At 40.0% G+C, this 12,297-nt stretch overlaps 1 protein-coding gene across 7 annotated transcripts in view; it reads right to left on the minus strand.

Moving 5' to 3' along the window:
• Positions 1 to 305: 305 nt before the first annotated feature.
• slc8a3 (solute carrier family 8 member 3) overlaps positions 306 to 12,297 on the minus strand; it is a 108,145-nt gene continuing 96,153 nt past the window's right edge. For 2 of the 7 annotated variants that reach the window (XM_053335375.1, XM_053335371.1), the window contains 4 exons: positions 5,886 to 6,010; positions 5,419 to 5,518; positions 2,383 to 2,652; positions 306 to 682 (listed from right to left, as the gene is read on the minus strand). In XM_053335375.1, coding sequence (XP_053191350.1) covers positions 306 to 682; positions 2,383 to 2,652; positions 5,419 to 5,518; positions 5,886 to 6,010 — 872 coding nt within the window. Of the gene's footprint in view, positions 683 to 2,382; positions 2,653 to 3,669; positions 3,671 to 5,413; positions 5,519 to 5,885; positions 6,034 to 12,047; positions 12,066 to 12,297 lie in introns of all 7 variants that reach the window. The other 5 variants (XM_053335369.1, XM_053335370.1, XM_053335372.1 and 2 more) reach the window with 5 other exon arrangements.

Below are 12,297 nucleotides of genomic sequence, written 5' to 3' on the forward strand. Positions count from 1 at the left end.
TCGGTGGTAACCCAATCCCAACTGTAAGCACACTCGCATGAGCTCAGGATGGCTGTCTAATAGCCAAGCCTGTCAGCACTAGAGGGCAGGATACACACCTCCAAGTATCCTTACAGAAGGGGTTGAGGGAGAGAGAGAGGGAGAGGGAGGGAGGTGTCTGGGAAAATCCCGATTTTACCTCTCCTGTCCTTTCATACCTTACAAGACTGACCCGAATTCCACAGTGAAAATTCACTCTTTTACCTCTGAAGTTGTACTTTAAACCCCTGTATGTTTGTATTCTCTCACGCTCCAGTCTTTCCTCTTTAGAAGCCCTCTATATGACAGTAGGCCTCCAGACTGGAGAAGAGGATGTAAAGGAACCAGAGGCCGAACAAGAAGGCTGACGTGGCCAGTCTGTGTCCCCGGGGCCCGCCCAGTTCTCCTCCGATGTGGGCCCGGCGCCGATAAAGCAGCACCGAGACGGCCAGGAAGGCGAAGATGGTGAAGAGAGTGACAGAGAAGGCCAGCGAGCCGGCTTCCACCACAAACGGCTTCCCCTTCATGTGCCAGTAGATGGCTGCCACCGACCAGGCCATGCCGATTCCCAGGAAGACGTTGACGGCATTGCTGCCCGTCACATTCCCAATAGAGGCGTCTGCGTAGGTGTCCTGAACTGCTGCTACCTTACTGGCAAAGGTGTCTGTGGAGAGAGATGATTCATTACTTTACTTTAATGTTTAAAACCATTATAAAATAAACTTTAAATGTAAGCACACAGGTTCAATCTTGATTTTAAACAGCAGTTTCACAATATAATCTCAATTTTAGGTTCAGTAACAAGCTTCTTTTTTTTTTTTAGCTTTCAACCATATCTGATTTCAGTGGATGGAGTTTGCTCAGCTGTCCTCATGTGACCTCAGTTTGGGATATCAGTCACATGATCGCAGGTTGTATTTCAGTCATGTGACAGCAGCTGGTCACATGTGGGAAAAGGATCATGACAATTTGATCTGTTAATGATGATCTTGATTGGATTTAATTTGGCCTCCTGGATCTTTTCTCAGGTCATCTACAAACTCCTGAGCAATCTCCACTTGCTGATGAAGTCCATGAAGATGCAGCTGAAAGCTCCAGAAAAAGCTAGTAAGTGAAACTAGAGTTAACATAAGTTTTGTCAAACTGTTTCAAAAGTGTGTCTGAATAAAAATGACCACCGCTCACAAAGACTCATCATTTGTAAAACATACAAATGTGTATTGTGTAACACTTTTCAAGCTCATTATCTGGAAGAATTAAATGTGTCAGACTCTGGAGATGCGTAGTAGCAGCATCAACAGAACAGACCAGAGCCTTCCACACACATTTTCACCTGAATTGTCTCATTCTTCAACAAAACAACTTAAAACAACGTATATAATCAGAATTAAAATAATTCAAATATGCCACAATCGTTTTAAAATCTAACACATAAGGGGTTTAACCATCACACTATTAATTCATCAGTCACTCATAATGATACCTTACAATTTCTGTTGACATAGATAATAACTGTAACCTGTGTAAACCTTTTGGGAAAATGGATGCAGGCCACCATCACTTGTATTTACACCAAATTAATTCCAATATCCTCACTAATACAGTCATTTGAGCTCATTAAAAGGAGCTGTGTGTCTGGTTCCACTTGTTGATGAAGTGCTGTGAATATGAAATGTACAGAAAAGTTAACAGTGAGGGAAACCATTCTGGAGAAATGTACCAACACTCCTGATTTTGCACTCTGCCAATATTGCGTGAAATCAATACAAGTGACCTTTTTCACTATTAGGGTCAATGTGTGCCAAAATAAAGACTACATCTCCCATAATTCCTGTTATCTTTCACCTCATCTCTCTAAATATTTTAGTCACCTTAAGAAGATTAACTTGCAGGAGGTGATTCACCATATTTTCGATTTCCTGCCAGTTTCTCAGTAAGTAAAGTGCTGTGTGAAGGTCAGCAGTCTTCCATGCACTGGTCTTATTTGTGCACAATATTTTATATCTTTTTTTCCCCCCAAAATGAATGCAGTAATGATTTATTAATGTTGCACATAAGACCTTTAATAACAAAAATGCTGACACAGTCAAAGTTTTTTGGTGACATATTGTTCCCGCCGGGTGAAAATGTCAGTTTAGAGGAAATAAGAATATCAGCCATCTTGATGACAAAGCATGTTGGCTGCTTGAAAGGGTCTCAAAAGCTCATGAAGCCTCAGTCTGTAGCATAGCCATATAATCCATCAACTGACATTAAAAAAAGACTTTAATAAACAAAATTGTGTTACATATCAGGAACATAAATGTATTGGAAAAAGTTATGTCTCTTTCAAAAAAGTGCCCATTCTAGTGTTTGACCACTTACCTGGCACAGATGTACCAATCGCCACAAAAACCACAGCAGTGACCGAGTCCTTGAGGCCAATGGTGCAGCCAAAGTGAGACGCCAGGTCGCCGATGATGGCCGTGAGGAGGCCGATGATGAAGATGGAGATGATGAAACAGGCCCAACCGTTCATGTAGTCCGTGGGAGGGACGCAAGCAAACAGGACCTTCCAGAAGACAGTGAGGAAGTGCATGACGTAGTCGAAACAGGACGGCAGCCGTTCCTCTCCTGTGTCCTCTTCGTCCTCATCTTTTGGTTAGGAGTGGGGCCAGGCGGGGGTGGGTGGGGTGGGATTGGGAGAGGTGGGGTGGGGTGCACCGCGGGTGTGTGAGAGGGGGTGAAAGATGGGATAGATTTAAGTATAATGGGATGACAGGAGAGAAGGGAGCAGCAGAGAGGACGAAGAGATAGCAGAATATTTGGACAAAGATAAAGAGAGAGGGGGCAAGGCAGAGGCAGAGGAGAGGGAGGGGGAAGGGGGGTAAATATTAAGAAAAGAGGCAAGAGAGCAAGAAAGACCGAGAGATAGAAGATGAAGAAGCAGGAGAGATATGACAGCGAAAGAAAAAAAGAAAGACAGATGAAGCAGAAAGTTGAGAGAGAGAGCAGAGAGGGTAAGGAGCCAAAGAGTTGGAAAACGGTGGCGAGATAAAGGATCAATACGGGAGATAAGGGATGACAGAGGGGGGGAGGAAAAGAACAACATTCACTTAAAATGGCACACTGGCTTATTTTTCAGTGTGAGGCATCATATTACTTCAGCCTGAGGTTGCTGTTATGTATATTTAATTTTAAATGTGCTACAAATACTAGATTAATAACTGCCACAGGGCTTAACTCATTTTAATTTATTAAAAGACTCACTAGATGGAGATAAAGTTTAGTAGATTTAATTTAGTTTGTAGGCTACAAACTTTAATTTATTTGTTAGTGTACACTTTCTTTAATAATGCAGACTCCACAGCAGGATATCTAAAACTATTCTCTATTAGTTTCCTTTGTGGGTGAACAACTTTCATTTTTAGGTCGGACTAAACTTGAGGCTTTTGGCTCAGTTTACATGTTAACTCTCAGTTTATTCTGCTCTTCTGGCAGATTTAACACATTGTGAACATTGCAGCTATTTAGTGAATTTGGTGCATCTGGTTGGCAGGATGTCCGAGTGGTTACGGGGCGATTTCATGAAACCTAAAGGTCACAGACTCAGATTCAGTCACCACACCGGCCTTTTGTTCTGTAAAAACAAGCTGGAGTGAGAAACTGAACCCTGCTCACTGTGAACTCCTCTGGATACAAGTGTCATCTTAAAATGTAAATATAAACGGTCACTCTCCTCAGATGGAGGTGCAGGGTGTCCTCTGTGTCCCCACAGTTCACAAGAAACTCGCAACTGGAGCGACACTGCGCTGATTCAAAGTGTCAGGCCATGTGAGCTGCTGATGATGCTGATGCATTTTTCAGCCGTGGTTGGATCATGAAAAAATAAAGAGTGCCACTGGATTAAATATTTCAGCACCAAAGTGACGAACCGAGGCCTTCATGGCGATCATTACATGATGGCTGTGACTGCAGCAGGCAGAGAAGCAGCTGCACTGCAGGCTGCATGAAGATCTGATGCTGCTGCCGCCTGACATGATGGATGACTTTTCTATTTGGTACATGAGATTATTCCAGAGCCTCGAGAGCTTTGCTTTTAGGAGGATTCCACTGATACAGGTTTTTGAAGGCTGTTACTGACGCCAATATTTTTAGGCTGAAGTCAGTGTTAGCCAGTATTTTTAGCTGACAGCATCTACTATCTTTAATTTTATGCCAAAATATTCAGTTTTTTGCTCAGATCCAACCTTGTGACAGGATTAAAGGAACAGTTTGACATTTTTGGGAACTACGCTTATTTGTTTTCTTGCAGAGAGTTCACTTGAATGAAAGTGTGTCCAAACTTTTGACTGGCACTGTAGATTAGAAGATTGATGCGACTCCTTCACTGTCTATTAAATATGAAGCTGCAGGAGAAGATTAAGGTGTCAGTAGACTTAATCAGAACTGCTGGTAGGACAAATGCCCCACACCTTTTTGACAATGGAAAAGGGGGAACTGTGTCGGACAATTTCTGTAATTTATCAAAACCAACACTCACTATCATGCGATGATTAGCTGAGTGTGTGGAGGTGAGAATAAGTAAGGTATTAAGAGTTTAGGGTTCTTTAAGGTGTTTACAACCAGGAATGCCTTACAGGAGGAGATGAAGATGTGCACCACTATCCTCATATTTGAAAGTTATTGTGTCTCCTCCTTTTGCCTTCTAACATGCACATTGAACAAACTAGCATAACCCAGTCTTTAGCTTAGCTTCACATAAAGAATGGAAGCAGGAATGAACGGCTAGACTGGCCCTGTCCTAAAAAATAGAAACATCTACCTGTCAGCACCTCCAAAACTCATCTGTGAACACTTTGTACAAAGCTAAGCTAACAGCTAGCTGGCTTACCAGACAGATATGAGAGTGCCATAAATGATCTAATCTGACACTCAGCAAAGAAAGCAAATAAACTTTTTAAAGTATAAATCTCAAACTGCTCCTTTAAAGAGCTCAAACAGCCTTTATAATCTAAATAACACTGCAGGACACTCTGATCCATTTATTATAAAACTGTTATTTGTATGTTAAATTTAAAAGTAGCACACAGTAAATGATAGATAAAGATAACCAATGAGATGTGTACATAGAGGCAGTAACACAAATAGCAAGTATTTAGGAAACAGGGCCATGAAGTCCACCTCAGCGCTCTAACTTCTGTCTCTCATACATATTTTATGGCAAAGTTATTTTCTCAGTTGCTGATTTACATGAACAAAAGGAAAAAAACAAAAACTGCCCCGGGTGTTACTGTAGCACACTTAAATGCATAAAATAATGACTAACTGGATCAAAATGCTCCATCAGTTGCATAAATCTTTGAGTGCAGCCCCCTAGAGTCTGAGCAGGGAAAACGATGGGCTTTCACAGTACAGTACCTGCACTGACTGTAATGGCCTCCATGAACTGGTCTCTCCAGGAGTTCGTCCCCACCACCAGCGCCAGGTTGGTCTTCTTGATCAGCTTGTCCACTGTGCTCTATATAAATACAAAAATATAAGTCAGTCTGTTATATTTACATACTGTAATGTAGGGTTTAGATTTTGCATCCAACCAAGAGAAGTACATTAGCTCCACCACATGATGGCAGTGGCATCAAGTTCCAGTCAGAGGAAGCTTGTTTGATGCATGATGAAAACCACATACCAGAAACAAATACGGTGGGTGGGATGCATATGAACTAGATCTCTTTCAGAAATGTATCTTTGTTGTATGGGAAGCAGTAACATTCCCTGAAATTAATTATTGTCATCTATTATCTGCTTTCACTGCATGAAAAACACCGGCTCCAGTTGTAATGATGAAACATGTCAAGCTGCTCCGTTTGAAGATGAACCTTTCCCACCTTAAACTCGTACGATTCCTCAATAATGACTTCCAGCTTGGAGTGTTCCCCCAGCACCGGCTTTCCCATCTCGGCGATGCGCTTGGCTTCCTCCTCATCTGATGTCATCTTCCTGTCTGGCACATCTGAGCGGAGGAGAAGGCGAGAGGAGAGAGCACAGTAGAGAGCGATGGCAATCAAAATCAGAAGATGCTCAGCTGATTGTATTCGTTGTACTTCACAGTGTACAAAGCAAAACATCAGACGGTTGCCTCGCTGGTAACACCTTCATTTATTCAGTTGTGTGTTATGTTCAGGCTTTACCTAGAGTCAAGATTAGTTTTATATGTAGTGTTTAAGTCACATCTGTCACACTCAGTCAGCGCTAAATGAAAAGGATTCACTATCACTAAAAAGCTTTCTTTGTGACAAGTGTCTTACTGATTTTCCAACGTTTGTTATGTAAAGGTTAGACACACTCGCATGCTCAATCAATCAGTAAACAAACACTTGCACAGGCAAATACTGTGAGAAAATCTATTTCTTTTTTTATTTGTACCATCTCCCATGACTCTACTTTTATCCACAAGTTTACAAGGACTTTCAAAGTCCTGTTTAGGGACTCATAAATGTTGCATTTTAGACATGATATTGCACAAAAATTTTCTCATAAACATCTTTTGTTTCACCTAGAAATCCTAAGAAAATCCAGTTCACCTAGATAATATAGATTGTTTCAGTTTTTACAAGCCAGAATTGAGTGATTTCCAGCTCTAAAAGTTCACCCCATTACAATGGAGGTGAACGTTTATAATACCCAGACATTGTGGTGAGCAGTTTTGTACTTTCTTCTAAAGAAAAACCTGTATTAAGACTGTTCACAATGAGCTCAAATGCATATTTTAAATCCTTTGAGCACCACAAATCAACTTCCATTGACTTCTATTGTATTCAGAAAGCTGTAAAAATCTCAGAGACCCTTATCACAAAATTGATCAAATAAAACCAAAACTAAGTTCACTAAGGAAGATATTTTCCCTCACGCTCTGCAGGTCTGTTTTTCAGTGCTACTGTTCATAACTAATCACAACCATTGACCTCTATGATATCTATAGAGACTCAAGGCTTTCATGAACCACCACATATAGACTCTCCTGTCTCCTATCATCATATGGGCCAACGCTTAATGAAGATGCTTCGTGTTAATGGAAGCCAAACACCAAAAATCTTCATCTGTTGCTAACCTCCATAAATAAAAGTGAGAAAAGTTTATTTTTTGTGGTTTGATAACACAATCCCAACTCAATGTCCACCTACTGACTTTTTCTAGTACTTTCAACTATATTACATGGTCTTCAACAGCAGATGGGAGTAGAGTAAGTTTGGTTGCCATAGAGATGGACTGAACTTTAGTAGCTGTTATGATTTCATAGATGAAACAGTGTTAACAGTTCCATCTCCGTGACAGCTGACTTAAAAAAAAAACACAGTTGAAAGCTGGTGAACCTTGAGTTGGGATTATTTTGATAAACTGCTATTTAAAAGTTTGAGAATGAACTTTCACGCTATTGTTGTTTGTTATTGAATTATTTTTAATATTTGAGCTTTTACAACTAATGCTACATTAAAACAAATCAGAGCTGAGGTATGCTAATCAGATTAGGTGTTACAGTAACAAATCAAGTACTTTCAAGGCCGTCCATTCACTGTCAACAACCTTCCAGATCCCAAATTATTACTCCCAGAGTCCTGTGGAAACCCTTCGACCCTCCTATCACACATGTCCTGGCCGGCACCGCTGTAGCAAAGAGCCACAACGCTTCACAGAGCTCCTGGCGCACTGCACAGCAACAAGGTGCACCATAACATCAATTCTCTGCTGTTGAACTCAATCAAGAAGGAGTGGCTGTGCATCCGAAAGCCTCTCATCCTGCTCTGTCTGCGACACCCCTGCCGAGCCACCTGGTGCAGAGACCTTGTCATCTTTTATACGAGCCCCGAGTCCCAGCCTGCTGCTCTTTGCTGACAACACGCTTACCATTAAATATTAACATTGCCATTAAAGATCACAGCCAAGTCCCCTTGATAGGAGGGCGTGTCAGCAAGCACACACAGACACACACACACACAGAGGCATGCATAATATAGAGCATGAGAGCCTACACACACACACATAGAGGCACACACTTTTTAGCTAAATCAATTACACACCCAAGACAGTGTGTACCCTCAAGTCCTGACAGGATTTCTTTTGCTCATGTTTAAAATTTGATTATCCAGCCATTCCGCTACCCTGTGCTGCAACATTACATGACACAATTTCCATGACAAGAAAAAAAAACACACACACACACACACACACACACACACACACACACACACACAAAGGTAATTAAATTTCTAATTTCAGAACTGCAGGCTTTTATCTTGACGGTTATCAAGTGTTTGTACCTTGCTCTTGACTGGAGAACATAATTTATGGTTTTATGATTAATTAATCCGCTGATTAGTGTGCAAATCCATTGTTAAGGGCAGGAGAGAGCAGCAAAAGAGCATGTATTGTTTGTAGCAACTCTACACAATGACAGCTGAGGAGGCTAAAAGCATTTGGCAGGCAGTTTATTTATATCAAACCTCTCAGACCACGACTCAAAATCATGATCAGCAGCAAAATAAACCGTCATCTCTTTGTCAATTTTTTGGTTTCACGTCATGCACAGAAACAGATTCAGGGCCGATGAGAACTTTTAGTAGAGATGCTTAGAGGAGGAATGGAGGACTTACCAGCTAACAACCAGGCTGTGGAAGAGTGGAGAGAGGGAAGAGGAGGAGGAGGAGGAGGAGGAGGAGGAGGAGGATGAGGAGGAGGATGAGGGGAAGGCAGAAAGTGTGGAGAAAACAGAAAAAGCGATGAGCAGCATGAATGGAGGAAACACAGATAAGAAAGAAAGCAGGTTAATAAGAAGGAGAGAAATGTAATGGCCTTAGAGAATGGCTGGGTATTGACCCTGAGGTGTAATATATATGGCACTGATCACTCGATTGGCTGAGGTAGTGGGAGGAATATGGTATTTTGTAGAGTTTTTATGGGCACAAGGGCAGAATCGAGGTTTATTAAGGGAAAAATGACCGATAGAAATCAAGAGATTCTGCTCTGAGAGCGTCAGCGATAAGCACATAAATTTAAAAGATGATTACTCCCAGCTCCTGTCAGATGGCACAGAGAGTTTGGCGGCAATAATTACACATAAACCCTTATTTAACAATAATGGACTAATATACTGGATGCATTTGCAAGAACTTGGCCTTTTGAGATCTCAGCAAGCCAGCACTGCTGCTTTTCCTCTCTTTACTACTTGTAACATAACTGAAACACAACAAAGGTGAACAACAGGTAAACCAGACAACCACAAAAACAGCACTGAGCATGAAAATAAAATATACATAGTGCTCGCTCTTTACAAGAAATACTTTTCCAGTACAGTTTCAATGACATAAACTGTTATATGTCAGATGAGGATCAAGCCATAGACTAACACATTCTCCTGTAAAACATATGTGTTAATATATGCATTAAAACCAGTCCATAGATGCTTAAGACATTATAACTAATTCATTATTGATGGCTATCGCACACACACACACACACACACACACACACACACACACACACACACACACAGACACAGACACAGACACAGACACAGACACACACTGATAAAATAGAAATAGTAAGTAGCAGCAGTTAATCAATGAATCAGTTTTCCAACTATTAAATTAATCACCAAGTATTTTAATAATTGATTAATTGTTTCCAGCTTCTCAACTATGAATATTTTCTGGTTTCTGTGAAATTGAACTAAATATCTTTAAGTTAAGGACTGTTAGTTGACACATGAAGACTGTTTTGAACATCATCTTGGTCTTTGTGATCGACATTTTTCACTATTTTCTGCCAATTAATCAAGACGGTAATCGACAGATTCATAATATTAGTAGCAACTCTGATAGTAAGATTAAATTGGAACATAGATTGTGGATAAAAAAAAAAATGAAGTAGTGCATTTAACATAGTGCAAAATCTTAACCAGATCTCCTTATTAATTATAATCAATTATACATACACACTTATTATTAATAAGTTTAACTGACTCAATGTTAAAAGTTTAATAGTGAATAATTTAAAAATGGGTAAGATTTGGAAAACTGATGGGTATTACATTTATCAGACAGAATTAGTAGTAGTAATAGTTTTTTGTATTTTCTGGTTTTTACAATTTAAAACAACTATAACTGCAAGATGAAGCTAAATAAAATAAAATTGTTGTGTCTTCTTAATTGTTATAAAAATCACATCATAAGGGTTGAAAGCTAAAAGTTTGTGGGATATATTGTGTATTATGGCAGTGTGGTTGCTGTCGATACGGAGGAGGTGAGGATGACGGGATTTTATTTGACAGCTTCATATATAAACAACAACAAAACGTGCTTCAGCCTGCCATGCAGAGCTGCCAGCCAGCCTAAAAGCCCTGTTAGCATGTTAGAGAGTTTTAGTGTCCCGGGGAGAGCTCAACGCTTCAGCAGAGATATAAAATTCAAGAAGAGGCAGTGATTGCTTGTAATATTTTAGAATCTTTATGAATTTTTGAAAACTTCCAGCTTGAATACAGAGCGCAGAAAAGATGGATCAGATATTGGCCGCGTCATTAAAAAAGGACCCTGGTAAAGTCAACATTAGTCAAAGTTAAACACATTCATGCAGACATGCTCAACTCATTTCACTTTGACTCTTTTGTCATATTTCTAACATTCAATTTTCTACATTATTACTGGACTGATTATAACCCAATTTTTATACAATTATATTTAGTTATTCTACTAAATGTTACAATTTCCTGTATATTTTTGCTGTTATATTTGATTTTTCATGGACATTTTGGATTCTTTCCATTTTACTTGCAGTTTTAGAGATTTGGGATCTGGATTTGGGTGAGAAACGGTTTCTTTTTTCGTCCTACAAAGCCTGTTGAGACACTGCATGTGATATTGAGGTGTTAATATGCTGTGAACTCGAAGTGTTTAAAAAGGTGTTGCTCAGTAGTAGTTTAACAAGCAAGAGAATATATTTCAACTAGTGAAATAAAATATGCTGATGGTGAAAGCGCCTCATGCACATGCTCAGAAATATTAAGTCGCAGCATTTTCTCAGCATTTTGATTTGACTCTGCCTGATTGTTTATCTGCATGCTGTAGTCGCAGCAGCAGATCAGTGACACAGTGCAACACGCTCAGATGCCCTCGGCGAAGTGTAAACTGTAACTAAATGCTATGATTAAGAATAAAAAGAGGCTCAAAAAGTCATCCAGCAAGGCAGATAATTACACGACAGGATATGCCATAAGTGGATGAAGGGAGAGGAGAAAGCCTTCTCATGCCTTTCAGCCTCTCGAGATTCACGCTGACAACTCTTCTATTTGACGTCTTCATCATAATTTCTCCTTACATTCACAAAACAAGGGGGGAAACGTTCACAGTCTTTAAGAGATCAGAAGCGCTGAAGGACAAAACGGAGCCACGCACGTCCTCCATGAATGGACCAGCTCCTTATGAAACCTCTTTCACCGAGACATGATACTAATTAACCTGTTTATGTTCGAAAGCAGCTTATCAACTTCCTAAATCAAATACAGTCCACAGTTAATCATCATTAGTAGCTATGTACGTTAATTGCTGTGGGCAACTTGCTTCATTATCATTAGTACTAGGCGAGCTGTGCTGATCTGAAGCCAACTGTGGTGTAAAAGCCAGCTGTGGTGAGTCTGAGTGTCCAAACCTCAGTCGGTAATAACAGTATTGTCATTTAGTAAAGGAATGCAGATATAGACCACACAAACAGGAACACATTAATACACATGCATAAGATACACAAGCATGCACAAATACTGCTCTAACAAACACAGGAGCTGCAATTAACAATGATCTTCATGTATTAGCCTGTTGAGTACTTTTTCCAATTAAACGGTTAATTTTCGAGTCAACAAAGCAGAAATAAAAGTTATAAAAAGCTAATTTTCATCAGGCCAACAGCACACTTGAGAAGCTGAAACCAGTGACTGTGCTTGCTTGATAAATCACTTATGAAAATTGTTGATTAAAGGTATCCCGTGGAGTTTTGACCTATACTAGAGCTAAGAAGCATTGCTTTGATTAGAGGGGTCTGTGTTTTGATTGTATCTTCAGCTACACTTACATGGGGACTGGTGAAAACAGCCCTATGTTTAAAAAAAAGCATAATTTGTTGGTGGCATGTTGTTTAAGGTCAGACATGAGAAATGATCCAGGAGGTCCAGATCTAGAGTTTAAATGCTTATCAGACACCAAAATACCACAAATCTCTTTCTGAAATGATGAGAAATGCAATTACAATTCTGGA

The sequence above is a fragment of the Scomber japonicus genome, chromosome 16, assembly GCF_027409825.1.
Source record: "Scomber japonicus isolate fScoJap1 chromosome 16, fScoJap1.pri, whole genome shotgun sequence".
Classification (NCBI taxonomy): Eukaryota; Metazoa; Chordata; class Actinopteri; order Scombriformes; family Scombridae; genus Scomber; species Scomber japonicus.